The 19,370-nt window shown below is 53.2% G+C and overlaps 3 protein-coding genes and 2 non-coding genes across 10 annotated transcripts in view; all 5 read left to right on the top strand.

Annotated features, from left to right (window-relative positions):
- The first annotated feature begins 844 nt into the window (after nt 1–844).
- PTGES3 (prostaglandin E synthase 3) lies at nt 845–12,800 on the top strand. 2 transcript variants are annotated; one of them, XM_054649115.2, is made up of 8 exons: nt 845–1,141; nt 9,801–9,914; nt 10,024–10,093; nt 10,499–10,597; nt 10,796–10,885; nt 11,062–11,124; nt 11,406–11,430; nt 11,893–12,800. In XM_054649115.2, coding segments are annotated over exons 1-8 (483 nt in total). In that variant the 5' UTR covers nt 845–1,139; the 3' UTR covers nt 11,913–12,800. The 2 variants fall into 2 exon arrangements, with proteins under 2 accessions (XP_054505090.1, XP_054505089.1); XM_054649114.2 differs by lacking the exon at nt 845–1,141 and adding an exon at nt 1,201–1,421.
- Nucleotides 12,801–13,868: 1,068 nt separating this feature from the next.
- Nucleotides 13,869–17,189, top strand: ATP5F1B (ATP synthase F1 subunit beta). The gene is made up of 10 exons (XM_054649186.2): nt 13,869–14,039; nt 14,512–14,694; nt 14,996–15,170; nt 15,323–15,444; nt 15,675–15,859; nt 15,969–16,127; nt 16,213–16,335; nt 16,416–16,628; nt 16,723–16,924; nt 17,005–17,189. Exons 1-10 carry the CDS (start codon nt 13,898–13,900, stop codon nt 17,100–17,102), a joined length of 1,602 nt encoding a protein of 533 aa, XP_054505161.1. The 5' UTR covers nt 13,869–13,897; the 3' UTR covers nt 17,103–17,189.
- Nucleotides 14,724–14,797, top strand: LOC129130770 (small nucleolar RNA SNORD59). Its single transcript, XR_008535575.1, has one exon. It is a non-coding gene; the product is annotated as a small nucleolar RNA SNORD59 (small nucleolar RNA).
- Nucleotides 15,522–15,596, top strand: LOC129130769 (small nucleolar RNA SNORD59). Its single transcript, XR_008535574.2, has one exon. It is a non-coding gene; the product is annotated as a small nucleolar RNA SNORD59 (small nucleolar RNA).
- A 685-nt stretch (nt 17,190–17,874) lies between the features above and the next one.
- BAZ2A (bromodomain adjacent to zinc finger domain 2A) overlaps nt 17,875–19,370 on the top strand; it is a 29,989-nt gene continuing 28,493 nt past the window's right edge. For 4 of the 5 annotated variants that reach the window (XM_077192671.1, XM_077192669.1, XM_077192673.1 and 1 more), the window contains exon 1: nt 17,875–18,012. The gene's annotated coding sequence lies outside the window, so the exon portion shown is untranslated. Of the gene's footprint in view, nt 18,013–18,857; nt 19,071–19,370 lie in introns of those variants that run through there. The other variant, XM_077192670.1, reaches the window with a different exon arrangement.

The following is a 19,370-nucleotide window of genomic DNA, read 5'->3' as shown; positions in this document are numbered from 1 at the left end:
TGCTGCCTGCCTTTCCCTAGGATTTGTGGCCTCAGGGTGGAGCCTTCCTCCCGGGAAGATCCTGGTGCTGATAGCCCGTCCTGGAACAGCACCTGCCCGTTCCCTCCTTTCCTTCCTGTCCCACAGCCTGGCTGGACACCGGCCCAGCTGCAGGGTCACCCCTTCATCCCCTCAGGGTTCCCTTCAGGGCGGCTCCTCACGGCCCTGCAGCAGGCGGGGATGAGGATCAGGGCTGAGGTTGTGGTCACAGGGGTCAAGGGAAGAGATGAGAATCTTGACTCCCATGTTTCAGAAGGCTGATTTATTATTTTATGTATTATATATTGTGGCACTGCTGGAGGCCCAAATTCCTCCAGGACAGGGTCAGAGTGGAATTTCAGGAGGAATAAAAGGTGGTCAGGCTTTGGAGCTGCCTGGAGAAAAGGAGGCTCAGGGGGGAATTTCCACCCTACGACTCCCTGACGGGAGAGTGGAGCCGGGTGGGATCAAAATCTGCTCCCAGGGGACACCAGAGCAAGAGGAAACGGCCCCAAGTTCCTCCAGGAGAAGTTCACGGTGGACATCAGGAGGAATGAAAGGTGGTCAGGCTTTGGAACTGCCTGGAGAGGAGGAGGCTCTGAGGGGAATTTTCACCCCAAAACTCCCTGATGGGACAACAGGGTCGGTCCCGGGGGTCCCAATGGGTCCCAATGGGTGTGGGGGAGTCCCGGAGCTCCCTTCCCTCTCCCCTTGTCGCCGCGCCTCACTGCGCATGCGCGCCCAGAAGCTGCTGGAAGGGCAGCGGGGCGGGGGCGCGCGCGGGGGGGCGGGGGCGCGCGCGGGGCCGCGCACGCGCGGTCGGCGGCGGCGGGAGGGGAGTGAGGGAGGGAGGAAGAGGAGGAGGAGGCGGCGGCGGCGGCGCGCGCGGGGATTTTGCTGCGTCACCACGGGCCGAGCGCTGCGCGGGGCATTGTGGGAGCGAGGCCGCGCCAGAGCCCCCGAGCCCGCCCGGAGCCGCCACCGGAGCCTCTCACCGGAACCCCCCCCCCCCTCCGGAACCCTCCCGGTACCTTCCCGGTACTGCCCAAGCACAACCCGCGACACCGCCCGGAGCCTTCCGCACCCCTCAGGAGCGCCCGCCGGAGCCGTCGCCATCCGCCATGTGAGGCCCGGGGATGGGAGCGGCGCGGGAAGGCCCCGCCAGGCCCCGGCGCTACCGCGGGAGCCGCCCCGGCGCCGCCGAGCGCGGGCTGACCTTGGGCCCTGAGGGCTTTTTTGTCCCGGTTACCGTGTGGGCTCGGTTACCGGGTGAGGCCCCCGTGTGGGGCCCGGTGGACCGGGATGCGGGCGGGATCTCCCGCTGTGGGTTTTAATGGGGTGTTCGGGGGGTGCTGCGCGTTTCTCGGCGGGTCGGTGCCCACCGAAAGAGCAGAAAACTCCCGGTAAGTAACGCGTGGAACAATCCAGAGCGTGCAGGCGAGAGAATCTGTTTGTAAACTTGGGATTTTCACCCTAAAATCCCTCCCTGCCTTTTGCGCTGGCCCTGAAAGCGTCCAAGGCCAGGGCTTGGAACGGGATGGGCTTGAAGGTTTTTTTTCCAGCCCAAACCATTCCAGAATTCCGTGAAAAACGGAGAAATAAGAAAAAAAACCTTCAGGAAGGGGTGGAAAAGCACGGAAAGCCCCGGGGCGGGCGCGGTGCTGCAGGTGAGCCGCTGGATTCGTCTCCACGTGCATCCCGAGCGGGATCCCGCGCTCCCTAATTTCACCTTTTTTATTTAGAGTTCTCCAAGGAATTTAATTTGGGGGCCACCCAAAAGCAAAGCTCTGGTGGATGTGAGCGTTCCTTGAAGAACAAGCAGAGTTTTGTGTGTCCAAGAGGAAAAATTGGCTGGGGGAAAGAAGAGTTGCAGGCAGCATTTCCACATCTCCAGTGGCAGGACAAGGGTTTCAAACCAGATTTTGGGGGTAAAAAATGAGAAAATTCCTCCCTCTGAGTGTGGTGAGGCACTGGGATGAATTTTCCAGAGTGTGCCCCGTCCCTGGAGGTGTCCCTGCACACGAATGAGCTTCAAGGTCCCTTCCAACCCAAACCATTCCATGATTCTGTGACCTCCACGTGCCTGGCTGGAAGAATTGGAGGCAGCAGCACCTCCTGAGGTTTTGTTTTTGTCAGGAATTTGAAATGAGGATTAATTGATGGGTTTTTGGTGCCTTTTTCCCAGCCAGGCTTTTACTTTTTTTTCTGAAACCCTGAGCGGTGGAGGTGCTTCATCTTAATGTGAGTGAAAGTGAGAGAACTGTGATCAAATTGGAGTTTTTTTCGTGTAATTTCTGTAGATTTCATCATCCTGAAACTGCAGCGCTGCTGCATCTGCACAGAATGGTCTAAAATCTAAAATAAGGCTTTTTTTAATGAGGAAAAACCACATTTTCATGGTGTAAAAATTAAAGGAAAAGTCATTTTGTCAAACAGGTTTTCTTGCTGTCTAGGAGGGGAAAAATCTTGTTGAGGGCCTGATTTTTTTTGCAGTGTCCTCGAGCTCTAGGAGCTGTCAGGAGACAAAGGATGGGAATCATAGGCACAGGATAGGGACAGAAAACATGAAAAGAGATTTGGGAACTTCCTCAGTGCCACGGGTGGGGAGATTGGAGATTTCTACTGGTGCCAGAAACCAGGATTTATCCAGGGATATCCAACAGAGCCTTGAGGGCTCTGTGGTGAAGCTGAGCCCCCACATTGCTGGGAACCTTCTAGAACCTGTCCCACAATGCTGGAGTAACAATTCCCCATCAGAGTGTGGGGACTGGAGGAGCTGCAGGGATGGCTGTGGCTGCTCAGGAAATCCCCCCAAAATCCCAGGTGGATGGGACAGAGAAATCCTCTATATTCTAAATTCCCTTTTGAAACATTCAAATTCCCTTCTCTTTTCCAAATCCCACGGATGGGTGCTGGATAAGCACGGCAAGCTGAGCTCCCTCGGGGTTTGGATGAGCAGGATGGAGCTGTAAAAGGTGATGGGTCAGGGTTTGGAAAGGAGATTTTGCACTGGGAGCACTGGGAGCTCCTTCTCTCCTGGGAATCTCCGTGTGGGCAGGACACGTGAAAAAGGAGCTCTCCAGCAGGTCCTGCCTTACTGGTTGTAACTGGTGAGTCCTGACTGAAGCTCACAGGGAGGTTTTCAACCTCCTCCCATCCTTGGGAGGATGAGATTGGAAAAGGAGATAAAAGGAGGAGAGGCAGCTGCAGCAGGTTCCCAGTGCTCTCCGGGTGAATTCTCAGGAAAGCAGAGCAGGTTTGGGTTCAGAAACTTGGAAGTAGGAAAATTAACTTCCAGAAACATGGAACTACAATTATGGCAGAGCCAGACTTATCTGGGATCTCACTGCTCTGGAGCTTGGATGTGTGAGCTGAGTGGGAATTTCTGGGAGCTCTCTTGAGTTCTGTTGGTGCCTCAAATCCGTGGTCCTGGTGGAGCTGCTGAGGTCCCAGGTTCTGAGCACTCTCAGGGTGAATTCCCAGGAAAACAGGGCAGGTTTAGGTTCAGAAACCTGGAATTAGGAAAATTAAGTTCCAGAAACCTGGAACCAGAATTATGGCAGAGTCAGACTTGTCTGGGATCTCACTGCTCTGCAGTTTAGATGTGTGTGGAACTGAGTGGGAATTTCTGGGAGTGCTGTGAGTTCTGTTGGTGCCTCAAATCCCCAGTCCTGATGGAGCTGCTGAGGTCATGGGTCTTGGGGTGAATTCCCAGGAAAGCAGGGCAGGTTTAGGTTCAGAAATGTGAATTATGGCTGAGTAAAACTTAGCTGGGATCTTGCTGCTGTCCAGCTTGGACGTGTGAGCCGAGTGGGGTTTCTGGGAGGTCACAGGTTCTGAGCACTCTTAGGGTGAATTCCCAGGAAAATGGGGCAGGTTTAGGTTCAGAAACTTGGAATTAGGAAAATTAAGTTCCAGAAACCTGGAACCTGAATTATGGCAGAGTCAGACTTATCTGGGATCTCACTGCTCTGCAGCTCAGATGTGGATTTCTGGAAGTGCTGTGAGTTCTCTTGGTGCCTCAAATCCCTGATCCTGGTGGAGCTGCTGAGGCCACAGGTTCTGAGCACTCTCAGGGTGAATTCCCAGGAAAGCAGGGCAGGTTTAGGTTCACAAATGTGAATTATGGCAGAGTCAAACTCACCTGGGATCTCTCTGCTGTCCAGCTCAGAGCTGTGTGTGTAGCCTTGAGCTGAGTGGGATTTCTGGGAGGTCACGGTTTCCAAGCTGTCTTAGGGTGAATTCCCAGGAAAACAGGGCAGGTTTAGGTTCAGAAACCTGGAATTAGGAAAATTAGGGTCCAGAAACCTGGAACCAGAATTATGGCAGAGTCAGACTTATCTGGGATCTCACTGCTCTGCAGTTTGGATGTGTGAGCTGAGTGGGAATTTCTGGAACCACTCTTGAGTTCTGTTGATGCCTCAAATCCCCGATCCTGGTGGAGCTGCTGAGGTCACCACGTGTGTTGGGGTGAATTCCCAGGAAAGCAGCACAGATACAGGTTCAGAAATGTGAATTATGGCTGAGTAAAACTTATCTGGGATCCCTCTGCTCTGCAGCACTGATGGTTGAGCTGAGTGAGGTTTCTGGAACCACTCTTGAGTTCTCTTGGTGCCTTGAATCCCCAATCCTGGTGGAGCTGCTGAGGCCACCACGTGTGTTGGGGTGAATTCCCAGGAAAACAGCACAGGTTTAGGTTCAGAAATGTCAATTATGGCTGAGTCTTATCTGGGATCCCTCTGCAGCTTGGACCTGTGAGCTGAGTGAGAATTTCTGGAACCGCTCTTGAGTTCTGTTGGTGCCTCAAATCCCCAGTCCTGGTGGAGCTGCTGAGGTCCCAGGTTCCAAGCACTCTGGGGGTAAATTCCCAGGAAAACAGGGCAGGTTTAGGTTCAGAAGTGTGAATTATGGCAGAGTCAAACTTATCTGGGATCCCTCTGCTCTGCAGCTCGGATGTGTGAGCTGAGTGGGAATTTCTGGAACCATTCTGAGTTCTCTTGGTGCCTCAAATCCCCGATCTTGGTGGAGCTGCTGAGGCCACCAAGTGTCTTGGGGTGAATTCCCAGGAAAGCAGCACAGATACAGGTTCAGAAATGTGAATTATGGCCGAGTCTTACCTGGGATCCCTCTGCAGCTCGGAGCTGTGAGTTGAGTGGGAATTTCTGGGATTGCTCTGAGTTCTGTTGGTGCCTCAGATCCCGATCCTGGTGGAGCTGCTGAGGTCCCAGGTTCTGAGCACTCTCAGGGTGAATTCCCAGGAAAGCAGGGCAGGTTTAGGTTCACAAATGTGAATTATGGCTGAATAAAACTCATCAGGGATCTTGCTGCTGTCCAGCTTGGACCTGTGAGCTGAGTGAGGTTTCTGGGAGCTCTCTGAGTTTTGTTGGTGCCTCAAATCCCCGATCCTGGTGGAGCTGCTGAGGTCACAGTCTCAGGGTGAACTCCCAGGAAAGCAGGGCAGGTACAGGTTCAGAAATGTGAATTATGGCCGAGTCAGACTTATCTGGGATCCCTCTGCAGCTCGGACCTGTGAGCTGAGTGGGAATTTCTGGGTGCTCTCTGACTTCTCTTGGTGCCTCAAATCCCTGATCCTGGTGGAGCTGCTGAGGTCCCAGGTTCTGAGCACTCTGGGGGTAAATTCCCAGGAAAGCAGGGCAGGTTTAGGTTCACAAATGTGAATTATGGCTGAGTCTTATCTGGGATCCCTCTGCAGCTCGGACCTGTGAGCTGAGTGGGAATTTCTGGGATTGCTCTGAGTTCTCTTGGTGCCTCAAATCCCCAATCTGGAGGAGCTGCTGAGGTCCCAGCTGGGATGAAATCTCCTCCCAGGGAAGGCTGGAGATGTCTCCATTGACACTGAGAGCTGGGAGCTGTTGCCACCACCCTTGTCCTGTGTCACCCAGGCAGGGACACTGGGATTGCTGTCACTGGCAGAGCTGCAGCACCGCTCCAAGCGTCCCTGCAGGGCTTTTTTGTCTCCCAGCACTAAAGGAGCAGAGCTGGGCATTTCTCATCCTCCTGTCCCTCTTGAGAGTCTTTAATTCCTCGTTAAAAAGAGGAAAATCAGTGTCCAAGAAGGGTTTAAAAATACCACGGTAAGAAAATTGCTGCTCTGCTGCTGCACTTCACCTGAATGAGGGGATAATGAACATTGAACATTGCCTGAAATGCTGCTGGGAGGTTTTCACCACCCTGGAAGAGCTGGAGCTGGAGGCTGAATTCAAAATCCATTAAAGAAATGAAATAATAGAGAGATTAATTAAATAAATAATAGAGAAATAAATTAAAGAAATGAAATAATAGAGAAACTAAATAAATGAAATAATAGAGAAAATAATTTAAATAAATTAAATAATATAGAAATTAATTAAATAAATGAAATAATAGAGAAATTAAATAAATGAAATAATAGAGAAATAAATTAAATAAATTAAATAATAGAGAAATTAAATAAATTAAATAATATAGAGATTAATTAAATAAATGAAATAATATAGAAATTAATTAAATAAATGAAATAATAGAGAAATTAAATAAATAATAGAGAAATAAATTAAATTATAGAGAAATTAAATAATACAGAAATCAATTAAATAATAGAGAAATTAATTAAATAAATTAAATAATAGGATATTGGGATAAATTAATTAAATAAATAAAATAATAATAAGTAAGAAAATAAATTAAAGAAGATATCAAGATGGGATATTGGGATGAAATTCCTCCCTGTGAAGTTGGTGAGGCACAGGAATGGCAGATAAAGGGGGAGATAATTAATTAAATAAATTAAATGATGAATAAATTAAAGAAGATACTAAGATGGGATATTGGGGTAAATTCATTAAATAATAATAAAATAATAAATTCATCAAATAAAGTAAATAATATATAAATTAATTAAATAGTGGGATATTGGGATAAATTAAATAAATTAAATAATAGGATATTGGGATAAATTAGTAAAATAATAAATTAAATAAATAATATAAATAATAAAATAATATAATGAATAAATTAAGTAATAAATAAATTTGATAACATAAATACTATATAAATTAATTAAATAAATTAAATAATAGGATATTGGGATAAATTAGTTAAATAAGAGTAAAATAATGAATTAAATAATAAATAATAATAAAATAACTAATATAATAAATAAAGTAATAACTAAATTAATTGAATAACTTAAATACTATATAAATTAAATAATAGGATATTGGGATAAATTAGTTAAATAAGAGTAAAATAATAAATTAAATAAATAAATAATATAAATAATAATAAAATAAATATAATAAATAAATTAAGTAATAAATTAAGTAACTGAATAACTTAAATACTATATAAATTAATTAAATAAATTAAATAAAAAAACAACAAATATAATAACTAAATTAAATAATATATAAATAAATTAAATAACGGTGTACTCGGATCAATTAATTAAATAAATTAAATAATAAATGAATGCAGAATTCCCGAATTCAGGCTCTGCCTGTGGGCTCTGGGATGCAGAATTCCCAAATTCAGGCTCTGGAATGCAGACTTCCAAATTTCTCTGAATAATTCCAAATTTCTCTCCAAACACACAGATTGCCTTGGAGCTCTCTGGATTTTTTGGGGTTTTTTTTTTTTTGGTTTTGAGGTGGTTGTGCAAAGGGAGAATAATTCCAAATTTCTCTGAATAATTCCAAATTTCCCTCCAAACACAGAGGTTGCTCTGGAGCTCTCTGGATTTTTTTATTTTTTGAGGTGGTTGTGCAAAGGGAGAATAATTCCAAATTTCTCCCCAAACACAGCAATTCTCTGGAGCTCTGTGGCCTTTTTCTTTTTTTTGAGGTGGTTGTGCAAAGGGAAAATAATTCCAAATTTCTCTGAATAATTCCAAATTTCTCTGAATAATTCCAAATTTCTTCTCAAACACAGAGGTTGCTCTGGAGCTCTTTGGCTTTTTTGGTTTTTGAGGTGGTTGTGCAAAGGGAAAATAATTCCAAATTTCTCTGAATAATTCCAAATTTCTCTCCAAACACACAGGTTGCTCTGGAGCTCTCTGGCTTTTTTGTTTTTGGTTTTTTGGTTTTTGAGGTGGTTGTGCAAAGGAAGAGTAATTCCAAATTTCTCTGAAAATTCCAAATTTCTCTGCAAACACACAGAGGTTGCTCTGGAGCTCTCTGGATTTTTTTATTTTTTGAGGTGGTTGTGCAAAGAGAGAATAATTCCAAATTTCTCTGAATAATTCCAAATTTCTCTCCAAACACAGAGGTTGCTCTGGAGCTCTCTGGCTTTTTTTTTTATTTTTGAGGTGGTTGTGCAAAGGGAGAATAATTCCAAATTTCTCTCCAAACGAGAATAATTCCAAATTTCTCTCCAAACGAGAATAATTCCAAATTTCTCTGAATAATTCCAAATTTCTCTCCAACCACAGCAATTCTCTGGAGCTCTCTGGCTTTTTTTTTATTTTTGAGGTGGTTGTGCAAAAGGAGGATAATTCCAAAGTGCATGGGAGTCCCAGTGTGAGAGGTTATAAAGAGCTTGGAGCAGTGATTCTCCAACCTGAATCACAATTAGGTCTTAATCATAGCAAATCCATTCTTTAGAGTATCAATACCCCCAAAAAATGTTGGTTTTTTAGACATTTTCCTTTGGGTTTTAACTCTTTGCCTGCCAAAAGCCACTCTGAAACCTGCCCTTGGAGCTGCTGCTGCCTCTGTCTGTAGTGGCTCAGCTCAAAGTTGATCAAAATTCTGATTTGAGACCTTGATTTCAGTCTCAGATTTCAGTGGCTCCTCCCAGGAGCTTTCTGGGGGCGTCACACTCCAAAAACATCATTGCTTATTATTCCAGCTCTCTCTCTTTATTCAAAACTCATCATTCCTTCTCTTTATTCTAAATTCATCATTCCTTTCTATTCCATCTCTCTCTCTTTATTCCAAATTCATAATTTCTTTCTATTCCATCTCTCTCTATTCCAAATTCATAATTTCTTATTATTCCAGCTCTCTCTATTCTAAATTCATCATTTCTTTCTATTCCAACTCTCTCTCTCTATTCCAAATTCCTCATTTCTTTCTATTCCATCTCTCTCCCTTTATTCCAAAACTCATCATTTCTTATTATTCCATCTCTCTCTATTCCAAATTCATCATTCCTTTCTATTCCATCTCTCTCTCTCTATTCCAAATTCATCATTCCTTTCTATTCCATCTCTCTTTATTCCAAATTCATAATTCCTTTTTATTCCATCTCTCTCCCTTTATTCCAAATTCATCATTTCTTTCTATTCCATCTCTCTCCCTTTATTCCAAATTCACAATTCCTTTCTATTCCATCTCTCCCTTTATTCCAAACTCATCATTCCTTTTTATTCCAGCTCTCTCTCTCTATTCCAAATTCCTCATTCCTTTCTATTCCATCTCTCTCTATTCCAAATCCATCATTCCTTTCTATTCCATCTCTCTTTATTCCAAACTCATAATTCCTTTCTATTCCATCTCTCTCTCTATTCCAAATCCATCATTCCTTTCTATTCCATCTCTCTCTCTTTATTCCAAATTCCTCATTCCTTTCTATTCCATCTCTCTTTATTCCAAATTCACAATTCCTTGCTATTCCATCTCTCCCTTTATTCCAAACCCATCATTCCTTTCTACTCCAACTCTCTCTTTTCAACTTAAACCACCTTTAAAAAACCCAGGAAGCTCAAAATGCAGCTTTTAGGTGCAGAAATGATATTTTTTGTTGGATTTCTTGTTAAAATCCCTGCCTTTGTGCCCCCACAGGCAGCCTGCCTCTGCAAAGTGGTACGACCGGAGGGACTACGTCTTTGTTGAGTTCTGTGTTGAAGACAGCAAAGATGTAAATGTAAATTTTGAAAAGTCCAAACTCACGTTCAGGTGAGTATTTCAAGCACAAGAAGCAGCAGATTTGCTCTGTGAGGTGTTTTTGGGGCTAAACACTGATTTATTTTGTGGTGCTAAACGCCGATTTCTTTTTCTCTTGCAGTTGTCTTGGAGGAAGTGATAACTTTAAACATTTAAATGAAATCGATCTTTTTAATAATATCGATCCAAATGTGAGTATCCTCCTGAGCTCTTGATGCTTGTCCAGAGGAAATTGCAGATATTCCATCCCTGGGATTGGTCAAGGCCATGTTGGAGCAACCTGGGCTGGTGGAATTTGGGGTTTTTAATGTCATTTCCCAACCCAAAACCATCCCTTAGTTTTGAGATCCTAAAAAAAAAAATACCATCTGTTCTTTTAGGCTGCTCCCAAGATTTTTATTCCTTAAAAAATAGGAATATATAGAATTAATATTCCTTAGAAGATAAAAGCTCCAAGGAAAGCTTCTCCAGGGGGGTATTTTCCAGGACAAGGAATAAGGGAAGAGGTGAAGATAAAGGAAGGATGTCAGCAGTTCCTGGTGAAGGCCATCCTGATGGCACTGATGGATATTTGGTCTTGTTTTTTTTTTTTTCAGGAATCAAAGCATAAAAGAACAGACAGATCCATCCTGTGTTGTTTACGAAAAGGAGAGTCTGGTCAGGCATGGCCAAGGTTAACAAAAGAGAGGGCAAAGGTGGGTCTGGGCTTCTGCTGCCTCCCCTGGCTTTTAATTTAATGAATATTTGGGTCATGTTCAAATTCTGGAGCAGTTTTGGGTCATTTTCCTGCTCCTGATCCCACGGCAGCTCTCGTTAACCTGTTCTAAGGTGACAGCCACTTCCTTGTCCTTAAATAATTCCTTGTCCTTAAGTAACTCCTGCTCTTGCTGCAGCTCAACTGGCTCAGCGTGGACTTCAACAACTGGAAAGACTGGGAGGATGATTCAGATGAAGACATGTCCAATTTTGATCGTTTTTCTGAGGTAGGGAATGAAAAATATTTGGAGTTTCGGCGATAAATCCGAGCTTTTTGTGCACTTTGTCATTCCTGCATGGGGGTAGCTGATCTGTTAAGGGTGGGGACGTTGGTTTAGGATTGCTGAGGGTGGAAAGTGGGGTTGGATTCACCCCAAAACGTGGCTCTTGTGTCTGTGAGCAGATGATGAACAACATGGGAGGAGACGACGACGTAGACTTGCCAGAAGTAGATGGGGCAGACGATGTGAGTACGAGTTGGGTGTGCTGAGCACCCTCAGGAGCCCTGCACTCACCCCTCAGCACTAAAAAAGGCTGAAATTGCCCCAAACCCTGGCATGGCACCTGGGGGAGACCCTTTCCCTCCCCTGGCTGCAGTGCTGGGCTCACTGTGGGGTCTGCAGTGAGGCCAAACTGAGCTCACTGAGTTCCTCAAAATTCAGATTTGGGAACTTCTTTGCTGGTGGGGGTGAGGGTGGTAGAGGAGCTGTGTGCTCCACTTCAAGATTGGTTTGTTCTCCTTTCCAGGACTCACCAGACAGTGATGATGAAAGTAAGTTCAGTTGTTTTTGTTGTTTTCCCCCCCCTCACACACCTGCTGAAGGACAGAGCCAGCAGATGTTCATCCTGTGCACCAGCCAAAGCCAGCCCTGGCAGACAAATCTAATCTGGGAAAGCCTCTCCACACAAGCCCCAAATACCACTTTGACCTTGCCAGGCTGCTGCAGTCCCAGGGAGGCTTTGGCTTTAGGAGCAGCACGTGCTCAGGGTGGCTCTGGCACAATCTGCCCTTGGGAAGGGCCCCAAAATGCCCCATGAGCTCCTTGCTTGGAGGCCAGGTCGTCTTGCTCGTGTGCCTTGTGACATAATAATGCCCTGGGAGCTTTTAAAAACCAACCAAGCAGAAAAAAAAATAAAAATAAAACCCACAAAACAACCCTAAAACCATTAATTCTCTTTTTTTTTTTTTTTTCCCCTAAAACCATTAATTCTCTTTTTTTTTTTTTCCCTCTAGAAATGCCAGATCTGGAGTAAGGCAAAGCGTCGTCTTCAGGGTTTTGGGGAAAGAAGTTCATCACAACATTTCATAATTGAGATAAGAATTCCTGAGTTGATAGCCCTAAAGGGAGATCCTGCATCCTTTAACCCATTTTCAGTCCATTTTAAATGGCTTCACTGATGGTAGGTGTGTCCCATGGCACGGGGCGGTCTTAAAGCCACGAGAGGCAATAACAGTTATGCATGAACCGTTTTCCAGACTTCCAAAAAAAAAAACAAAAAAAAAAAGAGATAAAAAAAACACCAAACCAACCCAATTGAGGTGTAGGCAATCCATTGAGAAGAGTTGCAATAAAGTTTACAGAGCCTCCTTGCCTCCAATTACAATGGGAGAACCCTGAATTAACACTGAGAGGTTTAAATGAGCTTTTTTGGGTTTTTTTTTTCTCCCTTTTTTTGTCCATTTATACCGGGAACAAAAACCCAAAACAAAAACCAACTCTTTATCATTGGCTCCCCCCTAAAAAAAAAAATAAAATAAAATAAAATCCAGCAGGGCGAGGCACACCCCTTCCTGTTCCCACTTTAAAAAAGTTCAGTTTAAAAAGAAAAAAAATTTCCAAATTCTTCTGGTTTTTGGTGTTGGAGCCCCCGAGCGGAGGCTGCCCCTGGTCCCGTGGTGTGACCCCCAAACCTTTTCCACCTCTTCCTCCTCTTCCTCCTCCTCCTCCTCGCCCGGGGTGCGAGTTGGCTGTACATTGTTGCTTGTCAATCTGTACATTTTAGACCAAAATCGTATTTGCACTGTGGGTTTGGCAGCAAGTGACAGAACCGTGGAACCGGGCTGAAAAACCTCAATTTATGTTCAGAGCAGCTGGGATTTTTTTAATGTCTGCATTCTTTCTAATAAACTGTTGAAGACTCCCTGGCTCTCCCTTCGGCCTGGGCCCTGTGCATTCCTCAGCGCCGTGGGGAAAGGGGGGGTCAATGGGGTGGGATCCCCTTTTTTGGGGGTCACTGGGGTGGGATCCCCTTTTTTGGGAGGTTCAGTAGGGTGGGAGCTTCTATGTGGGGTCAATGGGGTGGGATCCCCTTTTTTGGGGCTCAGTAGGGTGGGATCCCCTTTAAAGGGGGGTCAGTGGGGTGGGATCCCCTTTTTTTGGGGGTTCAGTAGGGTGGGAGCTTCTATGGAGGGTCAATGGGGTGGGATCCCCTTTTTTGGGGCTCACTGGGGTGGGATCCCCTTCTTTTGGGGGTTCAGTAGGGTGGGATCTCCTGTAGGGGGTCAGTAGGGTGAGATCCCCTTCTTTTGGGGCATTTGGGGTGGGATCCCGTTCTCTTGGGGTCAGCAGGGTGGGATGTGGGATCTCCTCCCACTGGGGACAAGAGCACTCAGGTTCCCCTCAGGTGCGACCCCATCCCTTGGGGGACAGCGGAGAAATGTTGCGGCGATCCCCGGGGAGGGAGCGATAGGGTGCGGGTTGGGCCTCGGGGAGAAGGCAGGAGCCGGTGCACCGGGGCGACTCCGGGGCCACTACAGCGACACCGGAGCCGTGAGGCGGACACGGTGCCCGGACGGGGCGGTGCTGTGACCCTCGGCCGTGCGGGGCGGACACGGGCCCGGTGAGGGGCGGCCCCTCGGGGCGGTGCTGTGACAGGGGGTGGAGGCGGGCCCGTCACGGCCCCGGTGCGGCCTCGGCCGCGGTCACGGCGCCCGCCCAAGGACAAGCCCGGGACACGTGCGCCGCCACTTCCGCTGACCTTCGCCCGGGACACGCCTCTTCCCACCACACCACCCTATCAGGCCGCAGCGCGTTTTGATTGATAGATCCAGAACCCAATGGCGACGAGGCGCAGCGCGGGCGCCGCATCGCAAAGACCAATGAGAGCGCGAATTCACGCGGCGCCTCTCGGCGGAGCAGCCAATGGGCGCGCGGTGCGGCGGTGACGCACGGCTCGGCGGCCCCGCCCCGCGGGGGCCGTGAGGGGCGGGCGGGACGCGGGGCTCAGTCGGCGCCGCCATGTTGGGGCTCGCGGGTCGTTCCGCTGCCGCCGCCGCCGCCGCGGCCCGGCCGCTGCTGCCCCGCGGGGCCGCCCCGGGCCGGGATCTCCTCCCGCTGCTCCTCGGCCGCGGGGCCGCCCCGGCTGTCGCCGTCGGGGCGCGTGAGTGTGGGGCGGGCCGGGGTCACCTTGGGGCCTACGCGGGGGTGCCGGTGCTCAGGGCCCCGGTACCGGGGTGGGGTGTGCCGTGCCAAGCCAAGCGGGCAGGGCGAGCGGATGGGCTGCGGCAGAGGAGCTGCGGCCCCGGGGGTGGGCGTGGGGGGCTGCATGGACTGCGGGTGTACCGGGGGCCCTGGTAGCGCTGAGGGGTGGGGGCTCAGGGGGTCCTGGTAGCGCTGAGGGGATCCGGGTGCACCCAGAGCGGTCCCGGCCGCACTGAGGAGGGGCGTGGGTGGGTTAATGGTGCACCGAGCGGGGTGTGGGGATCCATGGTCAGTTCAGGGGGTCCTGGGTGCACCCAGGGAGGTTCAGGGGTCTCGGGCACACCCCAAGGCCTGCAGGGCAGCCCCATCTCCGCATCCCCACGGAGCTGCCGTGCCCCGGCCGACCTTGACTCGTCCCTCTCCCCCCGCAGGACGGGACTATGCCGCCCAGGCAGCCCCTGCCGCCAAGGCCGGCTCCTCCACCGGCCGCATCGTGGCCGTCATCGGCGCCGTGGTGGATGTGCAGTTCGATGAGGGGCTGCCCCCCATCCTGAACGCCCTTGAGGTGCAGGGCAGGGAGACGCGGCTGGTGCTGGAGGTGGCTCAGCACCTGGGTGAGCAGCTGGGGATGGGAGGGGGGCTTCCTCCTGTGATGATGTTGTCAATGACTTTCGTTCTCCTGAGCTTGCTGAAGCCAAGGATTTCAATCTGAGGAGGAGGAGGAGGAAAATGGCTGCCCGAGGGCTGTGACTGCACGGCTCAGTTTTCCTCAGGGCTATTTTATTCCTGCTGCTCCTCTTGATTCTTTTCCCAGCAGAATGTCCCCTTGGCAGGGCCTGGGGAAGCCACCAGCAGCTGTCCCCAGGGTCAGCCTGAGGACGCTGTGGTGACTGTGCTGTCCTTGGGCCTCGGCAGGGGAGAACACCGTGCGCACCATTGCCATGGACGGTACGGAAGGGCTGGTGAGGGGACAGAAGGTTCTGGACTCTGGTGCTCCCATCCGCATCCCCGTGGGCCCTGAGACGCTGGGCAGGATCATGAATGTCATTGGGGAACCCATCGACGAGAGGGGCCCCATCACCACCAAACAGTGAGTGCTGAGAGGCTGGAGGGCACCCCAGCTGTGAGCAGGGAGGTGGCTCTGGCTCTTCTGGGTCACAGCAGAGACTGTCCCCTGCCAGCCCCCAAGCTGGGGGGCTCAGAGCAGCTGCCCACCCCCTTCCTCCCCTCTTCCTGCTGCAGGTTTGCTGCTATCCACGCCGAGGCCCCTGAGTTTGTGGAGATGAGTGTGGAGCAGGAGATCCTGGTGACAGGGATCAAGGTCGTGGATCTGCTGGCTCCCTATGCCAAGGGTGGCAAGATTGGTACGTGACCCCCACAGCAGGGCTGGGTCTGGGGATGGTGCCTCTGGGATTTCCAACAGTTCCACTGGGGAATTTTTCCTTCACTGATGATTCACTCCATGACTTTCGTTCTCCTGAGCTTGCTGAAGCAACGCTTTTTATATCTGAGGAGGAAAGAGCTGAAGGGAGACCCTGTGGGCAGCCAGGCTGGCTTTGGGGCTCAGCAGAATCTTTATTTCCCCTCCTCCCAGGTTTGTTTGGAGGTGCTGGAGTCGGCAAGACTGTGCTGATCATGGAGCTGATCAACAACGTGGCCAAGGCCCACGGTGGTTACTCGGTGTTCGCCGGGGTGGGCGAGAGAACCCGCGAGGGCAACGACTTGTACCACGAGATGATCGAGTCTGGGGTCATCAACCTCAAAGACGCCACCTCCAAGGTGTGCAGACACCCTGAGGAGGGAGGGCCAGCAGGGGAGGTTCTGGGTCCCCTGACCTAGTGCCAGCTGTGGCAGTGCCACCGTGCTGACGCCATTGTCCCACCCGCAGGTCGCCCTGGTGTACGGGCAGATGAACGAGCCCCCGGGTGCCCGTGCCAGGGTGGCCCTGACAGGGCTGACGGTGGCCGAGTACTTCAGGGACCAGGAGGGTCAGGACGTGCTGCTCTTCATCGACAACATCTTCCGCTTCACCCAGGCTGGCTCCGAGGTGTGTGCTGGGCACAGGGCACTGCACCTGTCCCCCACCTGCCCGGCCCCTCGTGCTCTGTCCCTCACGCTCTGTCCCCTCACAGGTGTCAGCCCTGCTGGGCAGAATCCCCTCGGCCGTGGGCTACCAGCCCACGCTGGCCACTGACATGGGCACCATGCAGGAGCGAATCACCACCACACGCAAGGGCTCCATCACCTCCGTGCAGGTGAGGGCAGGACCACCCCCAGCTTCCCGGGGAGCTGTGCCACCTACCTGTCACCACCTGTCCCCTCTCTGTGTCCCCAGGCTATTTACGTGCCAGCTGACGACTTGACTGACCCTGCGCCCGCCACCACCTTTGCCCACTTGGATGCCACCACGGTGTTGTCCCGTGCCATCGCTGAGCTGGGCATCTACCCCGCCGTGGACCCCCTGGACTCCACCTCCCGTATCATGGACCCCAACATCGTGGGGCCCGAGCACTACGACGTGGCTCGGGGTGTGCAGAAGATCCTTCAGGTGAGGGAGTTGGGGCAGCCCCTCCCTCAGGTGGGGCGTTTGGATGGGGGCATCACCTCTGCCCGCTCACCCCCTGTGTCCCCCCCCTCCCCAGGACTACAAGTCCCTGCAGGACATCATCGCCATCCTGGGCATGGATGAGTTGTCCGAGGAGGACAAACTGACGGTGGCCCGAGCCCGGAAGATCCAGCGCTTCCTGTCCCAGCCCTTCCAGGTGGCCGAGGTCTTCACCGGCCACATGGGCAAGTTGGTGCCGCTCAAAGAAACCATCAAGGGCTTCAAGCAGATCCTGGCAGGTGAGGTGGCCCTCAGAGGGGGGGTCTGGGGGAGCCTGGTTGAGCCTCCCACTCCCCCCTGACACGTTGTTGTCCCCCAGGTGAATATGACCACCTGCCTGAGCAGGCTTTCTACATGGTGGGGCCCATCGAGGAGGCGGTGGCCAAGGCAGAGAAGCTGGCAGAGGAACACGCCTGAGCCCCCCCTGAACGCCCCCAACCCGGCTCCGCTGGGGCCGGACCCCCAGTATTTAACATTTCCAATAAAAACATCGCTGAAAACGTTTGCAGGCTTTGTGTGCTCTGGCTCCTGCTCTCGGGGGGGCTGCAGGGATCCAAGTCCTGGGAGCCCCCCAGGATCCCCTCCGTGGGGGGGTTGTGCTGGGTTCTGCTCCAGGGCAGGGACCCCCAGCGCTGGGGGCTCCCCTTTGTCCTGTGGGGTCTCCAGGAGAGGAGGAACCTGCTCCTCTCTGTGCTGCAGGGACAGCGCGGGGGGTGACAGATGCTGGTGCCCAGCCCTGTGTCTGTCTGTCTGTCCCAGTCCCCGGCGTTCCCCCGCCCCCCCGCGCCGCTCCAGCTCCACCATTTCGCAGCACAAAGAGCCGCCCCGGCCTGGCCCTGCCCCGGCAGCTGCCACTTTGTCCCCGGGGTCCCGTGGGGCCGCTCCGCCCCGACTTCTCCCGGTGCGGGGCTGGGGGACATCCCCCGAGGGTACCGGGAACACCCCCACCTCCGTCCCGACCCCCCCCCCCCCCGCACTGCTCCGCCGGTGCCCCCCCGGTGCCCTCCCGGTGTCGGGCTCTGCTCAACCCCACGGAGGCGAAGCGGGGTCCCGGGGGTGTCCCCACGGGGGTGGCAGCCGCTGGTCCCGCGGCGCGGCCCCGGTTTGGGGGGTGTCCCCCGCCATCCCCCCCCACCCCACGGAGGGCGGCGGTCCCTTTAAATGGCGGCGCGGCCCCGGTGGCGGAGGGGGCGGCGGCGGTCGCTGACATCACGCGGGGCCGGGAGCACCTGCGCCCCGCCCGGCTCCGCCACCGGCACCGGCACCGCAGCGCACCGGGCCGGGCGGGCACCGGGGCTGCTGCGGGCCGCCCCCGCCGCCCCCCCAGGTACGCAACGCGCAGGACGGGACCCGCGAACGGGGATACCGGCACCTACCGGGACCCCCTACGGGGCTGGGATGGCTGTAGAGGGACCCCCGCATCTGTACCGGGACCCCCTGAGACCGGCCCAGCTGCACCGGGACCCCCGGTTCTGTACCGGGACCTCCCCAACCCCCCGGGAGCCTCGTCCAGGCGGGGAACCCCCGCACCGGGCTCCGCTGCCCCGCACCGGGAAGGGACACCCCCCCCCCCCCCCCCTCCGCCTTCCACTGCGGCCGTACCGGGACAGCCCCCCCCGCACCGGGACCCCGTTCTCCTCCCGCCGCCCCCGGAGCCGGTGTCGCCCCCGGGCCCTGCGCAGCGCGGCCCGGCCGGTGCCGCGTGACGTCACCGGGGATCCCGGGGGCCGGGGGGAGCTGGGGGGGGCCGGTGTCCCCGCGGCCGAACCGGGCAGCACCGGTGCCCTGCGAGGTCCCGGTCCCCGGTGCTCCGCCGTTCCCGGGGGTCGCGCTGGGGCTGCGGGGAGCGAGGGGGGAAACGAACGGGAGAACGCGGGGGGGGGAACGGGGGGGACGTTCCCGGGAGGTGCCGGTACGGGGTGGGGGAGCCCCGGGGGGAGCCGGGGGTCCCGGAGCCAGGGTAGGGGGGTGGGGGGGCGTCCCCGCGTGGGGATTCCCCCCGCCCTGACCCCGCCGGGGGCGGGGATCCCCCTCCCACGTGGGCGCGCGCCCGCCCCCGGTGACGCCACGGCGGCGCCGCTCCCGGTGACGCCACTGCGGCCGCCGTGACGTGCGGGGGGGGGGGGGGGGAGGCGGAGGGGACGGGGAGAGGGGGGGGGTGGGGGGGGAGGAGGAGGAGGACGGGACGGGACGGGGGCGGTCCCGGGACCGCCCGGCGGCGCGAGGCGCTTCCTGCCGCGGCCGCGGGTTCGGCTCTCCGCGGCCCGGCTCCCGGTACCGGATCGGAGCGGAGGGGCCCGGCCCGGTGCGGCGGAGGGGCCGCGCCATGCCGAGCCGCTCCCCGCCCCGCGCCGCCTGAGCCGGGCCCGCGCCGCCGCCTGCCAGGTGCGGGGTCGCGGCGGAGGAGAAGGGGGGGCCCGGGTGGTAACGGGCCGTTAACGGCCCCGGGTGAAGGCAGCGAGGGGGTGGGAGGGTCGGTTGAGGCGGTTTGGGCCCGGCGGCGGCGGCGGCACCCCGCTCCCCTTTCCTGACCTCGGTGAGACGCCGTGCTCTCCCCCCGCTTCCCCCTGCGCATCCCGGTTCCGTGGCGTGACCCCCCCTCCTTCTCCTCCGTTACCGGCTCCCGGTGACTCCCCTGCTCCCCTCCCTGTGCAGCGGCCAAGGGCCCAGACCCGCGGGGAGCCC

The sequence above is a fragment of the Agelaius phoeniceus genome, chromosome 35, assembly GCF_051311805.1.
Source record: "Agelaius phoeniceus isolate bAgePho1 chromosome 35, bAgePho1.hap1, whole genome shotgun sequence".
Lineage (NCBI taxonomy): Eukaryota > Metazoa > Chordata > Aves > Passeriformes > Icteridae > Agelaius > Agelaius phoeniceus.
This window is presented reverse-complemented; position numbering and strand designations above follow the sequence as displayed.

Excerpts from the sequence above, each read along its gene's own strand:
- PTGES3 (XM_054649114.2), top strand. The coding sequence starts at position 1,321 with ATGCGGGCGGGATCTCCCGCTGTGGGTTTTAATGGGGTGTTCGGGGGG. Across the intron at positions 11,125-11,405 it reads AAGTAGATGGGGCAGACGAT|GACTCACCAGACAGTGATGA; the intron begins GTGAGTACGAGT and ends TCTCCTTTCCAG. Across the intron at positions 11,431-11,892 it reads ACCAGACAGTGATGATGAAA|AAATGCCAGATCTGGAGTAA; the intron begins GTAAGTTCAGTT and ends TTTTCCCTCTAG.
- ATP5F1B (XM_054649186.2), top strand. The coding sequence starts at position 13,898 with ATGTTGGGGCTCGCGGGTCGTTCCGCTGCCGCCGCCGCCGCCGCGGCC. Across the intron at positions 14,040-14,511 it reads GGCTGTCGCCGTCGGGGCGC|GACGGGACTATGCCGCCCAG; the intron begins GTGAGTGTGGGG and ends CTCCCCCCGCAG. Across the intron at positions 14,695-14,995 it reads GGAGGTGGCTCAGCACCTGG|GGGAGAACACCGTGCGCACC; the intron begins GTGAGCAGCTGG and ends GGGCCTCGGCAG.